Raw genomic sequence first — 25,450 nt, 5'->3', positions numbered from 1 at the left:
CAGCATTAGGGACATTAAAGTGTAGTTGGTTTGTCTCCATATGATAGATTCACAACTGGCTGGCTACTCACATTCTGGGAATCTATATTAATGGCTCTGCATTGAGCATTCATTCATTCATTCTTTCAGTTTATATGGCCACTCATCTCAGGTTTATGCCTCTGGGCAGTTAACAATAGTTAAAAGCAACATAAACACACTAATCTGTAACAAATTAATAATCATTGTATGGGCTCAGATACACATTCTAATCCCTCGGCCTGTTAATTAATTGGATTTATAGACCAATTTCATTTTGTGCAACCCAGGGCAGTATGCATAATGCTCCCTCCTATTTTCACCATCACAGTATCCCTGTAAGGCACTTTCATCTAAGAGACTGACAGAAATTCTAATCTCAACTAGCTTATAGGTCTAGGACTATCTATAAAACTCCCCCAGTTTTTAGTCTATCACCTTAACCAAACTGGCTCTTAATTTGGAATTTGAAAAGGAATTTAATTTCAATGTGAAGAAAACTGAGGGAAAAGGTATATCAGTGTGGTATAGAGAAAACATTAGCACAGAAACTACCACTGGAAATAATGGATATAAATTCCAGGTATCTACATTTTATTTAAATAGGTAAAAATATCCTTACAGTAAGATCTGGACAATAATGGAAGGGTTTACCTACAATTGTGCATTTTCCACATTTGGAATGACTGGATGTCCCACCCCTTGTTAATTTAATTTTTCTGAATCCTGCAGAGGTTTTCTGGTTCCATCCAACTTTATAATTCAATGGTTATATGATTGTCTTAAATAACTTTGGAGAAGTATCCTCTGCTACACAGAGAGGAGGTTTGACAGAATACCTTGTCAATCTAAATCAGTGTTTCCCAATTTGTTTACAATACAAAACCAATTATCAGTACGGTTTTTTTTACCCAATGTAGGCAAAACATTTTATTATTTAAATGACTATTTTAAAAAGTCAGTTTGCCCCTGTTATGAATGGGTAATAGGCTCCTGTACTGTTTTCCAAAGGGGAAAAAAACTTTTACCCAATTTTGGATAATTTACCCAGGTTTGGGAAGCACTGCTATAAATCAATGTTCAGGCATGGATATATCTATTAGGATTCCATATAGTTATTCTGTTGTCATGGGGGGAGGGGGGAAGCAGCTCCACTGAAATGAAAAGCAGAGCAATGGAGAAGTTGTTTTTTTAATTAAGATATGCAGGGATCACTGGTCATTACCAAAACAAGCTGAGAGCCCTCAATTTATGTCAGTGAGGATTACAGGTAGTTCTCAACTTAAAACCACAATTGAGCCCAAAATTTATGTTGCTAAGTGAGAAATTTGTTAAGTGAGTATTGCCCTACAGTTATTAAGTGAATCACTGCAGTTTTGTTAAATTAGTATCACAGTTGTTAAGTGCATCTCACTTCTCCATTGACTGCTTGTCAGAAGATCACAAAAGATAATCACATGATCCTGGGACACTTGCAACCATCATAAACATGAACCAGTTACCAAGCATCCGAACGTAAATCACATGACCATGGGGATGCTGCGATGGTCATAAGTATGAAAAATGGTCACATGTCACTTTTCAGTGCCATTGTAACTTCAAACGGTCACTAAGCAAACTATTGTAAGTGGAGGACTACTTATATATAGAAACGGGAAATGTGCTAATCAGCACTGCACAATTAATTACATAGTGCAATCCCAATTTTCCATCACCAGTGAGGAAAATACTACCTAGAACCCAATCCTGGGTTTTGAAAGCTGGCTGGGTAACTGGACCAGTCACTTCGACTAACACTAGTCAGTTAACGAAACGTCTGAATGTAAACAACCAAGCTGCCATAGGCACCAAGGACAATTTCTCTCATCCTAATTCACCCACAGGGCTGGTGCTGTGAAAGAAATGGAAGGATGAAGGAATCTTGGGGTATTTCGCCATTTTCATTCATTAATAATAAAGTTTTGGTAGAAAAACTATTTAAAAACCTTTGGCATTTTTCAAAACGTGTAAGAATGTATGGGATAATTTAAAGGTCATTCAATGATGCCCTCCTTTCTATAGTGGCTCCTTCTCTCCTAGTAGGGTGTCAAGACCTGGTTCTGCCAAGTTGGCATATGGGTCTAAAACAGGGGTCTCCAACCTTGGCAACTTTAAGCCTGTTGGACTTCAACTCCCAGAATTCTGGGAGTTGAAGTCCAACAGGCTTAAAGTTACCAAGGTTGGAGACCCCTGGTCTAAAATAACGTGCAAAACCTGGGGGTGATTGCTGGGTTGAGGGCCCTCCCTCCGCCTCTCAACCTTTTAACCTGCAATTTTAACTTCGCTTTTAATCGTTGTTTAATTCTGTTTTCTCTATCGTGGTATGCTTTTTATTGCTAAACCTCCCAGCGTTGCTCAGATAAAGATGGGTGATGTAGAAATTTGATTTTAATTAATGTGCTTAATTCAAGATATAAAACGTTAAGAAAAGCAATTGCAACCCCAACACTAAGAAACGAAGCCCCCACCCTAACAGCCCAGAATCTCCAAATTCTGCGGTGTCGGACCACGTGGTGACATTCTACGATTCCTCCAGGATAAGGTTTCACGTTCATCGAACCACGCAACCAATGAAAATGGCCGTACCGTTAGAAGGCCGAGTTTTCATTGGTTATCTCGGACGGGTTAACTCCGCCCCTAAAGAGACGGATGGGGAAAGAAACCCGTCAGTCGTACGGGGCAGCGATAGGACGTGAATTTTGATTGGTCGACTTGGTTTTCATTTCCGGGTCTTTTAGCGCGTTTCCGGGTTAGACTCCGGCAAAGCTGCCTTCCGCTGTTTGACTGGGCGACCTTGCGGCTTCGGGCGGGCGGTTTCCTCGAGCAAGCAGCCGTCACCATGTCTTACTGGAGGCAAGCTGGGCTCAGGTAGGTAGGTAGATAGGTAGGTAGGTAGGTGGGTGGCTGAAGGGGGCAGCCCCGACCTCCGTGCCCCAGAATACCTTCCCCTCCACTCCCCCGGCTGGTCTTGTGAAGCCGTCTGTCTCCTGGTGTTGGGGCGCCTTAGATGGGAAGCTCTAGTAAAGCATCGCTAGTTCCTCTCCATCTTGCAAATAAAATCCTTTTAATGCAGGAAAGGAAAGGGGAGGGGAACCAATTAAACTTCATTCCCAAACGAAGATATCTGTCATCTATTAAGGATGAGGACCCAGATTGTTTGGGGGTAATAGGCTGACTCTGTAAACCGCTTAGAGAGGCTGTAAAAGCACTGTGAAGTGGTATATAGCATTTAGATTTACGTGGTTACGATTTAAGTGGTTTACAGAGTCAGCATATTTCCCCCAAACAATCTGGGTCCTCATTTTACCCACCTCAGAAGGATGGAAGGCTGAGTCAACCTTGAGCCTGATAATAATAGAATAGGAATAGAATAGAATTTTTTATTGGCCAAGAGTGATTGGATACACAAGGAATTTATCTTGGTGCATACGCTCTCAGTGTGCATAAAAGAAAAGATACATTCCTCAAGCATCATAAGGTACAACACTTAATGATCGTCATAGGGTTCAAATAAGCAATCAAATCATATTAGGAAACAATCAGTGTAAAGCGTAAGGATACAAGCAACAAAGTTACAGTCATTAGTGGAAGGAGATGGGTGAGATTTGGTGAGATCTGAACTTCTGAACTGCAGCTAGCAGACAGCTGAAGTAGCCTGCAGCACTGTACACTAACCACCTCAGCTTGCTATAAGTCTAAGTGCTATTGCTATTGCTATCATTTTGGCCATTGTCTATCCACTGCAGGATGAAGGCCTCTTCTGCATGTTTCCAACCAATATGATCCTGAGCTTTCTTTTCTCAATTGGGCCGGCAATACTTGCTGATCTCATCAATCTATCTTGTTTTAGCTCTCTTTCATGGATGCTTTTAATCAAATGGGGATCCATTCTAGACTGACTTGGTTTGGTTTAGTTTAGTTGTTTACTTTATTGTCATTGCACCTCGTACAATGAAATTAAATGCCATCTTCAGTGTACATCATACATTAAAAAAAACTATAAAAATAAGGTGCCCAGGTTGAGATGGATCTTTAAGAATATTTTGAACTTTCTTAAGGCAGCGGGAGCTATAAAGCTCTTCCCATTGCCCTCTCCCAATGATCCTCTGGGCAATGATCTTAACTGTCTGGAGCACTGTCATATCTGCCGCTGTGCAATTGGCAAACCATACACAGGTGCAGTAAGTTAAAATACTCTGGTGCAGCGGTAGAAGGTCACCAGCAGTTTTTTATTCGGTTGTTGTTTCCCGAGAAGTCTCGGGTAGTATAATCTCTGCTGGGCCCTATTAACCAGTGCTGCAGTGTGGTCCACCTGCCAACAGTGCTTCTTGCTATGTGATCAGCCTGTTTCAATTTTAATTCTTTTACTCTCTTGATGATATCATAGACAGGGGCCGCGGTGTGGCTCAGGCTGTAAGATAGCCTGTTATTAAACACAGCTGCCTGCAATTACTGCAGGCTCGAGTCCCACCAGGCCCAAGATTGGCTCAGCCTTCCATCCTTTATAAGGTAGGTAAAATGAGGACCCAGATTGTTGGGGGGGCAATAAGTTGACTTTGTATATAAATATACAAATAGAATGAGACTATTGCCTTACATAATGTAAGCCGCCCTGAGTCTTCAGAGAAGGGCAGGATATAAATGTAAAAAAAAAAAAAAAACTTTGGCTTGTTCTTTAATCCACGATTAGGTCTTTCTATTTTGTTTTGTGATACCCAGCATGTATCTTTCCATGGCTCTTTGCGCCACTCGTAGTTTTTGTATCAATTTTGAAGTTAGTGTTCCACTGACATAGGTTAGAGCAGGTAGCACATACTATTCGAAAACTTTTCTCTACAAGCATAGGGGGAGGTTGTTTTTGAAAATTATGCTTAGTTTGCCAAATGCCTACCAACCATATTTAACATGACATTCAATTTCGGAATGTATCTTAGTAGCTCTTCTGGGTCTTTTGAGAAGAGAACAACAACATTTGCAAATGATTTAAATAGGCGCCATTGATTTTTATTCCATTTTTTGCCCATCTAGTTTGCGAAATACTTCTTCAAGGCAGGCTGAGAAAAAGATAGGTGATATTGCATTAAGGGTATGAAGATGGAAAATGATCCATGATCACCTGTAGACAGTTGTGAGGGTAACCAGTAACAACCGAAGATGTGAAGGCTGCCAATTTAGAGGGCTTTAACAAGGTTAACATTTAGTGCATATAGAGTTGTCAATGGCTGTTTTTCAATTTAATGTATCACCTTCAGATTGTACCTCTGAATAAATGTTTGAGCCACCATGATGGCTCAGCTTCACAAAATGGCCCAGCTTCCATTTTATTAGAAGTCATTTATAACTTTTCCAGGGTGCTTTTCTAATTTTCCACAGTTGTTAATTTCAGGAGATTGATACTCTTTTAACCCATATTTATTTTTCTTTCAGCTACATCCGCTACTCTCAGATCTGTGCAAAAGCAGTAAGAGCAGCCCTGAAACCTCAGTTTAAAACAGAGGCAGAGAAAGCAGCTGAAAGCCATGTAAAAATAATAAAACCCAAAAAGGAATAACACAGGTAAGTAAAGACGTTCTAGATATTCCTGTTTCCCTCAGATCTGTATGCAATTTTACAGCATTAAACTGAATCTTGTCTTATGTAATGCAAATTATCTGTGCGACCATAAAAAAAATGTGATTTAATTGGTTTTCCTGAGTCAAGAGACTTCGTTCAAAGTTCTAGCAAGAAATGTATTAGTATAATAGTTTAGGATTGCCTATAATTTATTTATTTATTTATTTTATTTATTTATTTATTTATTTGATTTTTATACCGCCCTTCTCCCGAAGGACTCAGGGCGGTTTACAGCCAACATAAGAACAATTTAATAAATAGATTTAAAAAACATTTTAAAAATCTTATTCAATTTGGCTAACCCCATTTAAAAATTATAATAGAAAAATGATAAAAGACCCTAATTAAAACCAAAGTGTATTAGGCCAGCCCTGCGCGATGAAACAGAAAGGTCTTGAGTTCACGGCGAAAGGTCCGGAGGTCAGGGAGTAATTTACCTAGTGAGCTGTCTTCCCCTTACATCAGCCCATTCCATCCAGGCAGGCAAAGAATTCCAACTGCTGGGGTATAGGAAGAGAGCCTTCTCTGTTATTGCCCCTATCTTTTGGAACAGGGGTCTCCAACCTTGGCAACTTTAAGACTTTTGGACTTCAACTCCCAGAGTTCCTCAGTCAGCTGAAGTCCACAAGTCTTAAAGTTGCCAAGGTTGGAGACCCCTGCTTTGGAACATTCTCCTCCCCCCACCTATTCTAGCCCCATTCGTGCTAGAAATCACCATTCAAGGTGATTCCCACTTTCCCAGCCTTCTGAAAATATTTAAAGGCTAGCTGGCTCTGCTATCTTGCTTGGTGCTTGCAGAGAGGCGCATAATTGTGGGGCTGGATAGTGTTCTGAAGGCTGTCTCCGGTCCCCGCCCTCCCTCCTTTTACTTATGCTTGACTTGCTTTTAAATTGTATGTTCAGTTTTTATGTTTTGAACATTTTATCTGTACACCACTCAATGTCCCTCTGTGAGGGAGAAGGATGGTTTCTAAATGCAATAGATAGATGGAAGAGAGAGAGAGAGAGAGAGAGAGAGAGAGAGAGAGAGAGAGAGGGTACTGAGTGGATATGGTTGTAAGGAACAGAACTGGATATGTGCAGAAACCATTTTACTGATTCTGCTGTTAGGCTATTCCAGTGGATTTTGCCTTCTCAGACAAGGGCCAGGAGGATTGTGCTTTTCTTGTTCTGTACACAAAAGCCAACTGAAGTAGAAATTTCAGCACTGGAAATAGCTAGCATGCTAAGATAGAAAGAAGCTGCATGCAGTTCTGCCTTATCCAACAGCTTTCCACAGTTCCTCATCCTAGATCTGTTTCCTTATTCAGCTTCATCATAGCAGTAAGTTCCCCAGTGCTGAAAACAATGGGCATTTAAAGTGACTTCTGTGGTGAAAATTGCTACAGCGAATACCACAAAGAAAGATGCAGGTTCATGTGCGTGTTTCAAAGATGTGGAAACAATTTCAGTGTGTTCAGGTTCTAACCTTTTGCACATAAGGTCAATGGAGTAATTTAATTTAATTGTAATTTAATTGGATAATACTTAAAAAACACAGGGACTGGTACATTGGTATTAGTTCTCAAGCTGTCAATTTTAATTCACATTCTGTGCTGCTTTAAATTCTTACTGTATATTTACCTGTCTTTACAGAACCCATTCTCTAAAAGAAAAAATGACAACTCGTTGGTATGGACAGCTGCTTCCTCTTTTATGAAACCGCCATGTATAGATATAAACGAACCATGCCAATAAATGAAACTTAATACAAATGATTTTAGTGATTATATTTTATCAAGCAATAATAAAATAACTCTTCAAGGAATTAAGCAGTCTAGGTTTTATTGGACAGTAACTTATTAAAATGTTTTTTTAGTTTAATGCCTGTTTCGAATAACTTAACAAGGTCACTGGTTACAGAAGATGTTTGAGTCCTTTGTGGTAGAAAAATATTGAAAATCAACAGGAAACGTTCAGTGAAAGAAAAATTCAATGATCACATAAATTATCATGTTTCCTTGGAATTAAATTCCATTGATTAATTTATTACCAGGTATGTAGACAAAGGTGTGCAATCACATTTATTTAGATAGCTTTAAAATTTGAAAAGCTTGGAAATAATAGTGATACTTAAAACAAAACAATTTAAGAATACAATGAGCTCTTTATAAAAGAAAATGTATTGGTAATTTGTCATTCTTATAACTTGCAGTGTAATAAATAAGGTCTAAATGATGATTTTTTTATGAGTGGATATGAACACATTGCAGTCCTAACTAAGTGCTTCCAAATTCTGTTTACTTTTAGTAGGAAAGTGACAGTATTACAATTGATTCTGATGTAAGAAATGAGATTTAAAATGGTTTAACATTAGCTGGGTGTTATTAGTATTTCTCACATTGTTTTTCCCATATTTTGTTTGCTGCTGAGCTTTACAATGATGATGATGTTGCCAAGAAAGCTGCATTTAAGATAAAAACCATTTTAACTTATAACAAGTAATTTTCTGTGTTAACAGAACTTCCAAGCTGCGTTCAATGAGTCACAATCCTTCATAGAGTCTATGCATCAATGAGATGAGCGTCATAAAAATTAATAAATGAAATAAATGAAAAATACGGTAGAAAGCTAGTTTTAAATATTTTAGCATTGAAGTTTGCTACATAGGCTTTCCTGTAAAAGTTAGCCACTCTAAATGTTCCACTGTGGTTATTTATTTTTATTTATTTATTTGATTTATTTGATTTTTATACCGCCCTTCTCCCGAAGGACTCAGGGCGGTGTACAGGCAAAATAAAAACAAACAATACAATATACAGTTTAAAATGCAAATTTAAAAAAACTTATTATAATTGGCCTGAAACTTTAAAAATATATAAAAACTAAAACCCCATTTTAAAAATTAGTGGTAGGAAATTTAAAATCAATAAAATTTAAGCCAGCCCCGCGCGAATGAAAAGATATGTCTTCAGTTCGCGGCGAAAGGTCTGAAAGTCAGGTATTTGGCGTAAGCCCGGGGGAAGCTCGTTCCAGAGTGTGGGAGCCCCCACAGAGAAGGACCTTCCCCTGGGGGCCGCCAGCCGACATTGCTTGGCGGACGGCACCCTGAGAAGTCCCTCTCTGTGAGAGCGTACGGGTCGGTGGGAGGCATGTGGTAACAGCAGGCGGTCCCGTAAGTACCCAGGCCCTAAGCCATGGAGCGCTTGTATTTGTATGTTTCGGTGAATTCCCAAGAAAAGAAAAGTTGCCACAACTGCTACATGGCACAGAATTAAAATGATTTTTTCCCCTACATTTGAATGCACGGGTTTTTTTGCATGCAGTTTATAAATTCAATAAGTTAGTTGCACCATGGATCACCAACAGTGATCTGTATGGGAGAGATATCTGGTTTCCTTCCCAAATTCTGCAACTGAATTTTGCAGAAGAAAATGTTGATAAATTTGAAACCTTTTGGAAAGAAATGGTTTGGATTGATGAAACAAAAATTGAACATTTCAACCACAACTACATAAGGTGCATTTGAAGAAAGTAACACTATCCTTAGGGGCCGGTTTAGCTCTGCCTGGTAAGGCCTGTTATTAAGAACACAAAGCCTGCAATTACTGCAGGTTCGAGCCCGGCCCAAGGTTGACTCAGCCTTCCATCCTTTATAAGGTAGGTAAAATGAGGACCCAGATTGTTGGGGGGGCAATAAGTTGACTTTGTGAATATATACAAATAGAATGAGACTATTGCCCTATACATTGTAAGCCGCCCTGAGTCTTCGGAGAAGGGCGGGGTATAAATGTAAACAAAACAAAAAAAAAATCTTCTTTAGATTGGTTGAGGACTTAAAAAGAAGGGAAATTGGGAATGTTTGCACTTCTATAAGTGATAACCTATTCTGAAACCTTTGAAGAATGGTGAAAAAATTTAATTTGTACCAATTAACATTGTAAACCGCAAGACGTGTTTTAATTCATAGAAATGGATACAAATTCTGTTTAATCTCATTTTATTGGATTTTGTATAATACTTGCAACAGTAGCTTAAATAAAATGAAAATGATGCGAGTAAAGTAAATGGCAGCTAAGAGAAATCTTTCTCCCATTTTTCTGCTAGCAAAATCAGTTTTATACTATAGGAAAATAAATATTTTGTACGTCTATGGAGATTCTCATATTTTGTATAAACATTCAACAGAAATCTGCACAACACACTATCAGCAAAAGTGCAAGATAAAAAGAAATGCATATTAATACTGTAGCTGGCAGCATCTGACTTGTAGAGGGGAAAGCTGGTTTAGTGTAATGTTTTATATAATGCTACTGTTTAAAACAGGGTGTAAAACTCATGTCATTGCAGTGTCACATGACGTATTGGGACTTTTTTTCCTTTCGCTAAACCAGGAGTGGGTGTGCCCAGCGGGTAATGCATCTGGCCCGCAGGCCGGGAGTTTGACAGCCCTGGTTTAAAGTAATTATTGGATGCTACACAGAGGAAAAACCTAAACCAGATGACCTCTATGACCAGGTCTCCAGGTTTTTGTTTCTATAATTTCTTGAGCCTCTAGCTTATCATAATTGGTACCTTTTTGAGATGTGTTAATTTCCATCATCTGCTGCCAGCATGTCATTTAGAACATCTTAACATGAAGTTGATAAATGCAAACTTACTGGTATTTTTATAAGCAATTACAAGAAAGTTCCCTTGAAAAGTCTTTGGTAGAAAAACTAGTAGAGTCCTATAACAACTTAAAAGGCCAATAGATTTATTATACAATACATTTTCTGTCCTATGAATGAAATTTTGTTTTGATTTCTTTTATCCTGTTTCCTTATTTTTATAAGTAACTCAAGGCGGTGAACATACACTCCTTCCTCCTATTTTACCCACAAAAACCCTGTGAGGTGGGTTGGGCTAAGATAGAGTGACTAGCTGAAAGTCACCCAGCCAGCTTTTATGCCTAAAGTGGGACTAGAGTTCACATTTTGTAGCCTGGTACCGGTTCTCCTATATACGAACCCTATAGCTAATAATCTTGTAAATAATGCTATCACATTTTAAAAGGAAAATATGTACATATGATTTCAGGACTTTTGCTCAAACCAATGAAAATTCAATTTTTACACATACATAGTACACACCAACACGTGTATATGTGTGTGTGTACACATATATACTAATACGAAGTATAATTCCATATATACACATGCATACTTTACATTGAATATGTACTGATACATTAAGCAGTACTTCCTCTTTCCCAAAATGCATTTATTCTTCTAAATGGATGTATTTATTCTTTTAACTACGGCTGAATTCTCAAAGCAGATTTGGTTTAGTGAATTTTGCAAGCGAATTAGTATAAAATGGGTAATTTAAAGTATCAACTCTGGCCCTGCTCTGCCCACTGAGCTTCTTAGCAATGACATTGGTAGTGTTAGGTAGTCATCTTAATTCCATGTTGATATTTGGGAGTGAGTTACAATGAACTATAACTTACAGTACATTCAAAGCACAAAAAGTATTCACATAATACAGACAGATAGTCTGCATTTACAACCACAGTTGGCATTGGAACTTCTCTTGTTAAAGGAATTCGTTGGTAAGGGAGTTGTGCTCAATTTTCCAACTTTTTTGCTGCCATTAAGCAAATCACCGTGGTTGATAAGTAAATCCACCATTATTCATATGACTGCAGGGAACTATGACAATCATAAATGCGAGAACCAGTCATAAGTTACTTTTTTTCAATGCTGCCATAACTTTAGTCACTAAATGAATAGTCGTAAGTTGAGGACTAGCTGTAATGTGTTACACTAAAAAAGATAAAAAGGTAAAGGAGATTTTATTCTGCTAGTCATTGCCAACTATGGGGGGTGTGTGATGCTCATCTCCATTTCAAGGCCATTGAGCCAGCATTATCCAAAGACATTTCCGTGGTTGCTTGGCCAGCATGACATGGAGTGCTGTTACCTTCTCACCGACGGGGTACCTATTTATCTACTCACATTTGCTTGCTTTCGAACTGCTAAGTTAGCAGGAGCTGAAGTGAGGATGGGAGCTCACCCCATCACGTGGAACTGAACTCTTCCTGAACTGGGTTGCCAGCTTTCCAACCGACAAGCCCAGCATCTTAACCACTGTGCTATCGCGGCGCCCAATGTGTTACCTTAATTGATTCAAAATGAAAATAATCCATCATTTTTAGACTCCTTGAGTGATTGGGTAAATTAATAAGAACAGGATCCATCAATAGCTTTAAACCATCATGGTTAAATAAAACCGCTGTGTTCAAATGCAATGGACATGTTTGTAGATAAGGGTAAGGGTTGTTGAACCCTTTCCAGAATGTTTAGCTGGTGGAGCTTTGGACCATTCGATTTCATCTGGCAGCATCATTCTTATTTTCTTGCCTTGTGAGGGAGAGCTGATCCAGTGAAAGGAACATCTGTCCAATTAATAGATGCAAAAGTTCACATAAAATGTAGGTCAGCTAAATGATTTAAGGGGTAATAATTTTTAATCTCTTGTTAACAGTTTACGTTAGAGCTTATATTCATTAGGCTGCTCATCTTAAATCTGCAAAAGCTTAAATATATTAGAAACACAAATGGGAATCGAAGTGGTCGTTCTCCATAATAAACAAAATAAGCTGGCTGGCACATTCAAGTACAAGGTTCTAAAGTCAGTGTATTTCTACCTTGGCAACCTTAAGTTGTGTGCATTGGCTGGGGAATTCTGGGAGTTGAAGTCCACATACCTTAAAGTTGCCGAAGTTAAGACATGTTGTTCTAGAGACATACATCAAAACCTATAAGTTGACTGATGACATTTTCTGCCCTGTTAATTTAGCATGTCATATGCTTAGCTTTGCTTCTTTATTTAAAATACTTAGTGAAGGCACTGATTCAGAGGAAATACTTACTGCCTAAGGTCAAACTCTTAAACACTAAGCCGTTGGGTTAGTTCTGCAATGCATTTAAATAAAAAAAAAGTTAGATAGAACTTGGCTTAATGGATAGTAATGGTTGTTCCTTCGTTTGATTTCCGTTCCTTTTCGGAGAGTATCCGGCCACCTTAAGTGATAACAATCGGCATATTATATTAATAAAGTTTTGTTATTTTTAAAGACCAAAAGTCAGTCATTGCTTTTCCATTTGAGCTGTTTCCTTTTCTTCTTCCGTGACTTCCTCCTCCACTTCCTCATATTCTTCTATATCGGCTTTCGCATCCTGATACTGCTGGTATTCGGAAACCAAGTCATTGGTGTTGCCTTCTGCCTCAGAAAATTCCATTTCATCCATCCCTTCACCAGTGTACCAGTGGAGAAATGCTTTTCTTTTGAACATTGCTGAGAACTGATCAGAGATGCGGCTGAAGAGCTGCTGAATGGCCGTGTTATTGCCTATGAAGGTGGCAGACATTTTTAGCCCACGAGGAGGTATGTCACAGACGGCCACTTTAACGTTGTTGGGGATCCATTCCACAAAGTGACTGCTGTTTTTAGTCTGCACAGCCAATAGCTGCTCATCCACTTCCTTCGTAGACATGTGGCCTCTGAAGATGCAGGCCACTGTCAAATACCGCCCGTGACGTGGGTCGCAAGCCGCCATCATATTCCGAGCATCGAACATCTGTTGTGTAAGTTCTGGGACTGACAAAGCTCGGTATTGTTGACTGCCCCGAGCTGTTAGTGGAGCAAATCCTGGCATGAAGAAATGAAGTCTGGGGAAAGGCACCATGTTGACCGCCAACTTTCTCAAATCGGCATTGAGTTGGCCAGGGAAACGAAGTGAGGTTGTGACGCCACTCATGGTGAGGGACACCAAGTGGTTTAGATCTCCATAACTCGGTGTGGGGAGCTTCAGTGTTCTAAAGCAGATGTCATACAAGGCTTCATTGTCAATGCAGAAGGTTTCATCTGTGTTTTCTATAAGCTGGTGGATTGATAAGATGGCATTGTACGGTTCAACAACAGTGTCCGAAACTTTGGGTGAAGGCACTACGCTAAACGTGTTCATGATCCTATCAGGATATTCTTCTTTGATCTTGTTAATCAGAAGGGTGCCCATTCCAGAGCCTGTCCCACCTCCGAGAGAATGGACAAGCTGAAAGCCCTGGAGGCAGTCGCATCCTTCAGATTCATGCCTCACGATGTCCATCACATTTTCAATCAATTCGGCCCCTTCGGTATAATGACCCTTTGCCCAATTGTTACCAGCACCTGAATTTCCTGTAAATATATAGTTATAAAGAAAGCTGGCTAAATGTCAATTGGATAATTAGCAGTTTGTTTGAAAAGTTAAGTATTCTACCCGAAATGTAAAAAGCTTATCTCTGAAACAAGATAGGACCTCAGCCAGTCTTCCTAAATGCTAGTAGGTTATTAACAGGTGGGTGAAATACCCCTTGATATTTAGCAATAGCACTTATATACTGCTTCATAGTGCTTTTACAGCCCTCTCTAACCAGTTTACAGAGTTAGCCTCTTGCCCCCGACAATCTGGGTCCTCATATTACCCACCTCGGAAGGATGGAAAGCTGAGTCAACCTTGAGCCAGTGAGACTCGAACTGCTGGCAATCGACAGTCAGCAGAAATAGCCTGCAGTACTGCATTCTAACCACTGCACCACCACAGCTCATATTTAGGGAAGAAAATTTTATATCAAAACTGATAGATATATATATATATATTTGAGAAAAATAGCTGTCGTTGGTTCAACTTAAACATTTTAAGCAGATTGATAACAATTATGGAACTGTTGTTGAAAGGTTGGGTTTTTTTTTGTAGAACTTCCAGTTTCATCTCTAGGGAATTATTTTAAAAAAACTGTCAACTTTAATTATTTGCTTACAAAAACCTGCAAAATTTTCAACCTCCATATCCAGATCCTGCAGCTAACATAAAATTGTAATGAATTAGAGAATGACTGAGACAGCTCTCTCCACGTAGGAGTAGTTGATTTTAAAATGGCAGCACCTTGCTTGGCTACAGCTGCTTCGGCTCTCAAGACTGTTGGGGTTTGGGAGTTCAAAGTGCCATCTGATTTGAATAATTCTTTGGGAATTGTGGCAAGAAAGTGGAATTGTCCTACTGAAGGATCAGATGATGGAATGTATGTACAGATGAGGCCTGGGGATCAGAGGAAGGGTCACGTGTGGAGATAGGACCCAGGTATGGATGGAATGGACATGAGAGTGAGGAATATGAATTCTGATAAAACATTTTCTCTGATCTTCATTTCTTTGCCTTACAACAAGCAGATAAGAGCTTTGCTCTTTCCTGTCTTCTCTCACTGCAGAAGGAGGTGGGGGTCGAGGGGTTGTGGTGGTGGTGGGTTTGCTCTGCAATAGGAAATGGGGCCTGCACAGCCGTAGCAAGACAGAAGTTAGCACCTAACCTGTTAGAAAACCACTAGCCAGGATATTAGACACAAGAATAGCTCGTTTATAAGAAAAAACCCAAAAACCACATGGCTGGCAAGAAAGCCCGTGACCTGGGTGAACAACAGGTGATGCAATTTTAGCTATTAGCATAAGAAGTAGGACGTTTAGGGGGTTGTAAACCAATTAACCAATCAATATTATATGTTATGCATACATTATTAGGGGAAGGGCAAAGGGGTTTGTAGGACTATCCTTCGACTATAAGAATTGGTTAGCTTTTCGAACCAGGGTCCTTATATCTTGGTACCAAAATAAAAGTATAATTTTTTATCACACCTTGTGTCCGGTGACTTATCAGTTTTGACACTAAGCAAGAGCCCAGTTTTGGGGACAACACTACCAAACTCTTATATGACCATCAGTCTAATTGGGTTTGGTGATAATAAAAGTTATCTTGTCTTTTAACAAATGTTACAGAGGCAGGGGAAGAGGAAAGGGGGAGAGGAAACTTTTCTCTCAAGATTAATGATCTGGTTTCATCTTTGAACATTTTAGATAAGTCTCCTGTGATCTGTTTAAGCATTCACTCTGTAAAGCATTAAAAAACAGAATTACGTTTCCCCTCATAAAAATTAGGCTATTAGGTTGTTCTGAAGCTGTGATTAAAGATACTGATATCTCAGTGAATCAAAGAGATGAATGTCAGCCACGTTGCTTCTGCGAATATCAATTTGTTAAATTAGTTTAACAACATACCATGAACGTAGTTATCCGGCCGAAAGAGAGGACCTATTTTGCTTGACCGCACACTGTCCATTGTTCCAGGCTCCAAGTCCACCAGGACAGCACGAGGAACATACTTATGAGCTGCAGCACAAGGGATTAAAGATGTGATAAACAATCACTTACAGGCCTCACCTGAACGTTTCCTAAGCATACAGAACTCATTTAAAACACTCCAGAAGTAGTTTAAACACTTGAGTCATCCAAACCATGCTAGACAATCATACAAATAGTCCTGAACTTATGACCACAATTAAGCACAAAATTTAGGTTGCTAAGTGAGAAATTTGTTAAGTGAATTTTGCCCCACTTTACAAATTGCTGAATCTTCATATCTGCTACCAGTAAACAAATAAAAAGCGGAAGATAAAACGAAAGCTAAAACGTGTGGGAAAAGGCCTGGCAGTGGGCAAGAGCACAGGGAGTCCTCAACTTACAACAGTTAATTTAATGACCAAAGTTACAACAACACTGAATAAAGTGACTTATGACTGTTTTTCACACTTGCAACTGTTGCAAGAGCCCCATGGACATGTGATCAAAATTCAGATGCTTGGCAACTAGTTCATATTTATCATGGCTGCAGTGTCCCAGGGTCATGTGATCAACTTTTGCAATTTTCTGACAAAATCAATGGGGAAGCCAGATTTTCTTAACAACCGCATTGCTACCTTAACAACTGCAGTGATTCGCTTAACAAGGCAAGAAAGGTTGTAAAATGGGGCAAAATTCAGTTAACAAATGTCTTGCTTAGCAACAGAAATTTTGGTCATAAATCAAGAACTACCTGTACCTTGGTATCAAATGTTTATGCAATTTTCTGTATGTCCGCTAGATGGCAATGTAATGAAAGCTATGAACGCCTGAAAAAGTTATAGATTAAGTTGGTGAAATACACATAGGGCTTTCATTACCTTAAGGAAATCATCACACACACCCCACGCAATTTGGCCATAGAAATCTATTCTGGAAGACAATATCAACTATCTTCGATGAGACTGATGATTTTAAAATGCTGCAGACTTTGCAACCATATCTTCTTCTCTGTACAGTAAAGAAGTTGAATTCCAAAATTATTCATCTACTTTCTCTTGAGATAATATATTCAACTGTGAAGTATCAAATGCACTATAATCCTAGAGCATTGTTTCTCAACCTTGGTAATCTTAAGAAGTGTGGACTTCAACTCCCAGATTTCTCCAGCCAGCAAAGTTGAACTGAGCTGAAGCTCACACTTCTTAAGGCTGCCACAGTTGAGAAACACTGGGGGTTTCATGACATCACTCAAAGGGAACAGAATAACAAAGTTGGAAGGGACCTTGGAAGTCTTCTACACCAACTCCCTGCTCAAGTAGAAGACCCTATATCAGGGGTGGGATTCAGCCGGTTTGGACTGGTTCGGGCGAATTGATCATTAATTTTAATCTGGTTCGCCGAACCGGTAGTTGCAAGGACTGGCTGACCCTACCCATCCCACCCCTCCCAGGAGTCTCCACGCAGCCCGTTTTGGATGCCGGGTAAGTACAGGGCTTGCGTGGAGGCTCTGGGAGGGCAAAAATTGGGCCTACCGGAAGTACCGGAAGTCCAAAAACGGGCCAGTTTCCAGCCTCTGGAGCCCAGGGGGAAGCTCTTTTCGGTCTCCTGGAGGTTTGAGTAAAGCTACCGGAGTCTGGGGAGGGTGAAAACACCCCCCCCCCATGGTGCAGGAGGCTGAGTAGGTCACACCCACTATGGCCATGCCCACCCAGCAACTGGGCAGAGAACCGGTTGCTAAAATTTCTGAATCCTACCCCTGCCCTATAGCTGGCTGTCCAGTCTCTTCTTAAAAACCTCCAATGATGGAACACACACACCCTCTGGGGACAAGCCATTCCATTGATTAAGTGTTCTCACTAGTAGGAAATTTCTCCTTAATTCTAGGCTGGATCTCTCTTTACTAAGCTTCCACTTATTGCTTCTTGTCTTACCTTCTGGTAGTTGGGAGAATAGGTTGGCCCCTTCTCCTCCGCCTCAAATATTGGAAGCAATTAATAAATGATAATAGGATGGTCATTCTTGCCTGAGTCGCAATTTATGTCTACAGCAATGTTTTTCACACTTGGCAACTTTAAAATGTGTGGACTTCAACTCCCAGAATTCTCTGGCCAGTAGACCAGATTCGGCATATACTGGGGTCTCCAACCTTGGTCCCTTTAAGACTTGTGGACTTCAACTCCCATAGTCCCTCAGCCAGCAAAGCTGGCTGAAGAACTCTGGGAGTTGAAGTCCCCAAGTCTTAAAGGGACCAAGGTTGGAGACCCCTGGCATATACTGTAGCCTATGGTTTGCATTAGTGCAAACTACTAATTTTTAACACTGCAGTTCTAATACACGAAGCAGTTTCTATTCAGGGAAAATCTCATTTGACAGTTCTTAAAAGAAGCGGATTTCATTGCCGTGAAAGATGAGAAAGCATTTTATTATTGTGTTATAATAATACCATTAAGACACTCTTGACTCTCTGGCATAAAAAATGATAGTAATAAATAAATGATAAACATGTTCTATTTTTAACCTCTGCAATTGCCTGTGCAAGCAAATTTTGTTACTTACAGTAAGCTTCGTTGAAATACACATTAATTCTTTCCTGCTGCAATGGTGAATCACCGTGATAATTTCCCGTGGTGTCGATCCCATGCTCATCACTGATGACTTCCCAGAACTGAAGGAGGACAAACAGACTCAGACAATACATGCATTTCACCTGGTTATTTATTTATTTCTGTATTTATTGGCCTGGTGAACTCGTGAGAGGCTTGGATGACTGGCATTCTTGCATGGAACAGCAGCAAGTATGGAATTTGAATGAGCTTTCCTTTGACTTCATACACACGTGCATTAATTCCCCTACCACAGAGGTGGGTTTCAGCAGGTTCTGACCAGTTTTGGAGAACTGGTAGTGGAAATTTTGAGTAGTTTGGAGAACCAGTAGTAAAAATTCTGACTTGCCCCGCCTTCATATATTCTCTGCCTCCCAAGTCCCAGCTGACTGGGAAGAAATGGGGATTTTGCAGTAACCTTCCCCTGGATTGGGGTGGGAATGGAGATTTGACAGTAACCTTCCCCTGCCATGCCCACCAAGCCATGCCGACCAAGCCACGCCCACAGAACCGGTAGTAAAAAAAATTGAAACCCATCACTGCCCCACCACTACCTCCTTAGTAGAAAATCAAGCTGATAACAAATCAGATAAAAATATAGTAGTAATGTAAGTCAGATCAGGAAACAACAGCTCCCTCTGTCTGTTACCCTGAAATTGAAAATTGATTATTTGCAATAAGTTAATAGAGCAATTCCCTTGCCCTGTCAGGTTGCTTTGGGTAGTTGTGAACATTTAAGATGTCTTCCAGCAGATCTCCATGTACTTCTAGGTTCTCATTCATCCTGGTTTCTCTCCCCAATCTTCCCAAAGATCGTTTTTTTTTTTCTAAAGGCAACTGGACTTTCTTTGTTTTTCCTTGAAGACATTTCGCTTCTCATCTAAGAAGCTTCTTCAGTTCTGACTGAATGGTGGCGAATGGAAGGATTTATAGTCCTTGGAGTCCACCTGTCTCCTGTTTACAATACAGTCATTTTGGCAGTTTCAAGAGGATTCCACACCCATTTGCACTATTCAGGTGATCCTGAGGGCATAGATAAACCTCCAAGTGGCCTCTCAAGGACTCTCAGAGAGAGGGCTAATGACCAGATAACTGCAAGGAATATAAATCCTTCCATTCTCCACCGTTCAGTCAGAACTGTAGAAGTTTCTCCGGTGAGAAGCCTTCAAGGAAAAACAAAGAAAGCCCAGTTGCCTTTTGAAAAAGCACCTTTGGGACAACCAATCAATTCCTCCCACTGCAATCTTGAGAAGTCTTTCTCAGGTTACATGTTAGCAAAACCAGGTAGGGAGAAAAAGGCACCCAGAACTGCCAGTGCAGGACTGAATAAGACCAAATTTGGCAAAAGAAAGGTCCAATTTTAAAATGGGACAGATTTGGTCGAAGGCTGCAAACTCCAGAAACCCCCCCCCCGTTTTTTGGGGGGGGTGTCATGTGACCTAGAACAGACCATGTGCAGCCCACCCTGTGAAGTGTGCCCCCATGTAAACATACACAACTGCAATGTAATGGAAGAGCAGAAATTCACCTAAGCCCACAGATATGAAATTTCTGTCTTTATTATGTACGACTGTAACTTAGTTGCTTGTATCCTTACGATTTATACTGATATTGTTTCCTTTTTTTGTTTTTGAAAAAGTTTTTTATTTTTTAAAACAAACAAACAAACATAAAAACATCTTCAATCCAATTACAGTGTGTCGGTGGGGTGATAACAGATCTCTCGTGCAATTTCAACATAAAATTCTCTTTAATTCATCTAGCATTACATTGCATCCATCTGATATCTAATCCTTTAATTAACCAATGGCTATAACCTTTCATTCTCTCATTTCATATAAACTCCTTCAAATTAATATTTTATCTAAAAACATTGTTCGTTCCATCTTTCTAGATCAATTCAATTAATATTTCACTTAAATATTATGTGGCCCTTCTTAAATCTTTTCTAACATATCCTTCCTTCTAACCATTGATAAAATAAATCCCTAAATAACTGATATTGTTTCCTGATTGCTTATTTGTAACCTATGACTATCATTAAGTGTTGTATCATTAAGTGTTAAATTTGTACCCTATGACTGTCATTAAGTGTTGTAAGTGTTGTACCTTGATGAAAGTATCTTTTCTTTTACTGAGAGCCTATGCACCAAGACAAATTCCTTGTCTGTCCAAGCACACTTGGCCAATAAAAATTCTATTCATTCATTCTATTCTATTACGAAGACAAAAAGACAGAGGTTTTCTCCGTTCATGACAAAAGATTGGAAAGTATTCCCAAAACTGTCCTATGCACATTTTATCCACTAGATTAATTTTCCTTCCTATTAACATAACATAACAACAGAGTTGGAAGGGACCTTGGAGGCCTTCTAGTCCAACCCCCTCCCCAGGCAGGAAACCCTACACCATCTCAGTCAGATGGTTATCCAACATTTTCTTAAAAATTTCCAGTGTTGGAGCATTCACAACTTCTGAAGGCAAGTCGTTCCACTTATTAATTATTCTAACTGTCAGGAAATTTCTCCTTAGTTCTAAGTTGCTTCTTTCTTTGATCAGTTTCCACCCATTGCTTCTTGTTCTACCCTCAGGTGCTTTGGAGAACAGCCCGACTCCCTCTTCTTTGTGGCAACCCCTGAGATATTGGAACACAGCTATCATGTCTTCCCTAGTCCTTCTTTTTATTAAACTAGACATACCCAGTTCCTGCAACTGTTCTTCATATGTTTTAGCCTCCAGTCCCCTAATCATCTTTGTTGCTCTTCTCTGCACTCTTTCTAGAGTCTCAACATCTTTTTTACATCGTGGCGACCAAAACTGGATGCAATGTTCCAAGTGTGGCCTTACCAAGGCATTATAAAGTGGTACTATCACTTCATGTGATCTTGATTCTATCCCTCTGTTTATGCAGCCCAGAACTGTGTTGGCTTTTTTAGCAGCTGCTGCACACTGCTGGCTCATATCTAAATGGTTATCCACTAGGACTCCAAGATCCCTCTCACAGGTACTACTATTGAGCAAGGTACCACATATACGGTACTGGTGCATTTTGTTTTTTTGGCCTAAATGTAGAACCTTACTTTTTTCACTGTTGAATTTCATTTTGTTAGATAGCGCCCAATGTTCAAGTCTGTCAAGATCTTTCTGTAACTTGAGCCTATCTTCTGGAGTGTTGGCTATTCCTGCCAGCTTGGTGTCATCTGCAAATTTGATGAGTTCCCCATCTATCCCCTCGTCCAAGTCATTGATGAAGATGTTGAAGAGTACTGGGCCTAAAACAGAGCCTGGGGGTACTCCACTGCATACTTCCCTCCATGTGGATGTAGTTCCGTTGAGGACTACACGTTGAGTGCGGTTGGTCAGCCAGTTACGAATCCATCTGGTGGTGGTGCTGTCTAACCCACATTTTTCTACTTTATCTAGTAGTAGGTTATGGTCTATTTTATCAAATGCTTTACTGAAGTCCAAGTAAATTATATCGACAGCATTCCTCTGGTCTACTCATTTTGTCATTTTGTCAAAGAATGCGATAAGATTAGTCTGGCATGATCTGTTTTTGACAAACCCATGTTGGCTTTTGGTTATTACTTTGTTTGCTTCTAGGTGTTCGGTGATTCGTTGCTTGATTATCTTTTCCAGAATCTTCCCCGGTATTGAGGTCAGGCTGATAGGTCTGTAGTTTCCTGGATCTGTTTTTTGTTGTTGTTGTTTTTTGTTTTGTTATTGTTGAACTCAGTTTTTAGAACATCTTTCATGATCTTTGAATTGCACTGTATGCTATTCATTTATTACTATTTATTACTAATTCTTCACCCATTCATTTCAACGAGGCTTGTAGTAAGAATCAAAAGCACAGGGACAATAACAAGGCAGACTTTTCACTAACTCAGCATTGACTTGGAATAGAAGGCAACGTGTGGCATTGGATTTTCACCCCACAACGTCTATCTTTGCGTCCACTCTGAAATTCAGCCCCGCTGAGCCTTTATCTGGGACTGGGAGGGTGTAAATGCAAGAACGCCCTCATTTTGGAACGGCCAGTTTTCTAAGCAGCTCTTGTCTTTAGTTTGCAATAAAAAGAATACTTTGAGCATTATAAATAGTCTCCAGTTCAAAACTGAGATGGGTACAAAATGTCACTCTGAATCAGACTATATATCTTCCACAGTCATTAGGAAATGCAGCCAAAGGAAAAACAGCAAGATAATTCATTCCCCTTCTGAGTGGCTGGAATGTGCAATTCAAGAGACATTTTATTTCCAGAAGTTTTGCTCAGTTCTTATAGGCAGCCATTTCCATCATCACTAAGAATACAGGTAATCCTTCACTTACAGCAGTTCATTTAGTTCAAAGTTACAACAACATTGAAAAATAAAAGTGACTTATGACTATTTTGCACAGTTTACAACCTTTGTAACAGCCCCATGATCGTGTGATCAAAATTCAGACGCTTGGCAACTGTTTCATTACTTATGACCATTGCTGCACCCCAAGGTCATTTGATTACCTTTTGCAACCTTTTGACAAGGAAAGTTACTGGGGAAGCCCGATTCACTTAACAACTGGGTTACTAACTTATCAACCGCAGTGATTCACTTAACAACTGTGGCAAGAAAGGTCATAAAATGGGGAAAAACTCACTTAAGTGTCCCACTTCACACCAGAAAGTTAGGCTCAATTGTGGTTGTAAATTGGGGACTACCTCAGAGGTGGGTTTCAGGAGGTTCTGACCAGTTCTGGAGAACCGGTAGCAGAAATTTTGAGTAGTTCGGAGAACCGATAGATACCACCTCTGACTGGCCCCACCCTCATCTATTCTCTGCCTCCCGAGTCCCAACTGATTGGGAAGAAATGGGGATTTTGCAGTATCCCCTGGATTGGGGAGGGAATGGAGATTTTACAGTATCCTTCCCCTGCCACGCCCACCAAGCCACACCCACCAAGCCACACCCACAGAACCGGTAGTAAAAAAAAATTGAAACCCACCACTGGACTACCTGTATTTATAATTGATTTACATCAAGCAATAGTTGCTATTGTCTATCAATTATGGTTAGAACAAAATTCTTTAGGATATGATCTATATCAGGCCAAGTTTTTGGCCAGTTATTTTGGCAACTTCCTCCTTTCCAGGGTTCCTTACAGCAACCAAACATATTTGTAAGTAAAGAAATATAGAACTTGTTTCAAACTTTCTTTCTTTACAAATAAGAAAGGAATTCCATAATATTAATTTTAAAATACAATTTACTACCGTAGCAAAGGAGTAATTACCATTTAAAAAGTGAGATGTATTGCTGAGTAAATATTCACAGGAAATTTTCCCAGCTTGAGGACTCCAGATGTCCAACTATAATAATTTCTTGGCAGGAAATGATAGGATCTAAAATTCAGACTATCGTTTTAGTGGCTGATTAATGCTGTAATGCTGTTTTTCTAATCTGGAATTACCCAGACACATCTTTATGAAGACAGATTGGTTATGATTCCTTTAAAAAACTCAAGCATCACCAAAACATTTTGTCCAAAGAATGGACAAGCCTTTTAGAAGGTAAGGGAATATGCCCGCATGATGGGAACTATGATCATTAAACTTACTTAGTCTTTGCCATTTTTACCAAATATACTATATTCTAACTGTGTTTGCATTATAAGGTGATTCTTTCATACCATCATCCGTTTTCTTCTCTACTCACACCACAATATGTCTTTAAAGAAGGATTCAACAAATGAATGGGGTGAAAATACAACCAACTGTCATGTTTATGTGCTACTCCTATTTTCCAGAGGAAGTAAGTTGCTGGAAGAAATGAACACCTCTTTTAAGTTGTGCAGGTTTCCTTGAGACATCTGGTATGAAGCGCTATGTTGGTCTAAAAATTAATCATTATTTGACTTCACATTATCATCTCTTCTGACAGGTTGAAAATTTACACGTTTATAGCTTTTGCCTGTTGGCCAAATGTAATAGTATTTTCACCCAAAGTTGTTCAAACTTCCATCATACTGGAATTGGAAGGAACCTTGGAGGTCTTCTAATCCAACCCCCTGCCCAGGCAGGAAACCTATACCACTTCAGACAAATAGTTATCCAACCTCTTCTTAAAAATTTCCAGTGTTGGAGCATTCACAACTTCTGGAGGCAAGTTGTTCCATTGATTAATTGTTCTAACTTATATCTCATTATCTTTTAGCAGCAAAATGAAAGCAAATGTCCTACCTTAGCACCAATCTGATTCCCGCACTGGCCAATCTGGACATGCACAATTTCACGCATCTTGCCTAGATCCAGCAACGTAGGTGGGATCCTCTTTTCCAGATGTTCTCTCTAAAAGGCTCACTCAACCTCTGTAGTGTCAGCTACAGCTACTCTTATCATCTGCCAAATGCGACTTCTTGAGCAAGTGCAAGCAACAGCATCAGCATGGGGAACATCTGGCACCTCCCACTGCTTACAAGAATTCTTCTGATATGACATTTGTAAGAAAGTCCCAAAGAAGGAAAACATTCCAATAATTCAGTGTCCCTTTAATAAATGCACCTCCTATCCATGTAATCTTATGCACAAGGACTCGGCCCATCCAGCCCAAGCTATGCAAACCTACCGTGTCTTTCAACAGCTACACACATTTCCAGACGTGCAACTTGAGATGCTAGTACAGGGGTCTGCAACCTTAAACACTCAAAGAGCCATTTGGACCCGTTTCCCACAGAAAACACCGGGAACCACAAAACCCTTCCCGTGCCTGACTATTTCTTCAGCGGCCACAAAACTAGCATATGTAGTTGAATTAAACGTTCTGTTTTCTTCTGAAACTTTTCCTGGATTTATCAACCCCTACCAGGGGTTGAAAAGCTCAATAAATCATGTGCCAGTGGGTGTCAAACATTGGCGGGTGTGACGCATATTTTGAGTGACAGGGAGTCGCAACAGAGGAGTGAAAGAGCCACATGCGGCTCCAGAGCTGCAGGTTGCTGACTTCTGTGCTAATAGAAGATC

General features: G+C 39.8%; 2 protein-coding genes across 3 annotated transcripts; one reads left to right on the top strand and one right to left on the bottom strand.

The window, feature by feature from the left end:
- Positions 1–2,767: 2,767 nt before the first annotated feature.
- On the top strand, positions 2,768–7,477 carry ATP5F1E (ATP synthase F1 subunit epsilon). The gene is made up of 3 exons (XM_058174796.1): positions 2,768–2,925; positions 5,485–5,613; positions 7,306–7,477. The coding sequence occupies exons 1-2, from the start codon at positions 2,897–2,899 to the stop codon at positions 5,606–5,608; spliced, it is 153 nt and encodes a 50-aa protein (XP_058030779.1). The 5' UTR covers positions 2,768–2,896; the 3' UTR covers positions 5,609–5,613; positions 7,306–7,477.
- Positions 7,478–8,435: 958 nt separating this feature from the next.
- TUBB1 (tubulin beta 1 class VI) lies at positions 8,436–25,127 on the bottom strand. Of its 2 annotated transcripts, none has more exons than XM_058174784.1 (4): positions 24,671–25,127; positions 18,404–18,512; positions 15,785–15,895; positions 8,436–13,873 (listed from the first exon to the last, which is right to left on the bottom strand). In XM_058174784.1, exons 1-4 carry the CDS (start codon positions 24,725–24,727, stop codon positions 12,783–12,785), a joined length of 1,368 nt encoding a protein of 455 aa, XP_058030767.1. In that variant the 5' UTR covers positions 24,728–25,127; the 3' UTR covers positions 8,436–12,782. The 2 variants fall into 2 exon arrangements, with proteins under 2 accessions (XP_058030767.1, XP_058030768.1); XM_058174785.1 differs by lacking the exon at positions 24,671–25,127 and adding an exon at positions 23,725–24,643.
- Positions 25,128–25,450: the final 323 nt, after the last annotated feature.

Source organism: Ahaetulla prasina, chromosome 3 (genome assembly GCF_028640845.1).
Source record: "Ahaetulla prasina isolate Xishuangbanna chromosome 3, ASM2864084v1, whole genome shotgun sequence".
Classification (NCBI taxonomy): Eukaryota; Metazoa; Chordata; class Lepidosauria; order Squamata; family Colubridae; genus Ahaetulla; species Ahaetulla prasina.
This window is presented reverse-complemented; position numbering and strand designations above follow the sequence as displayed.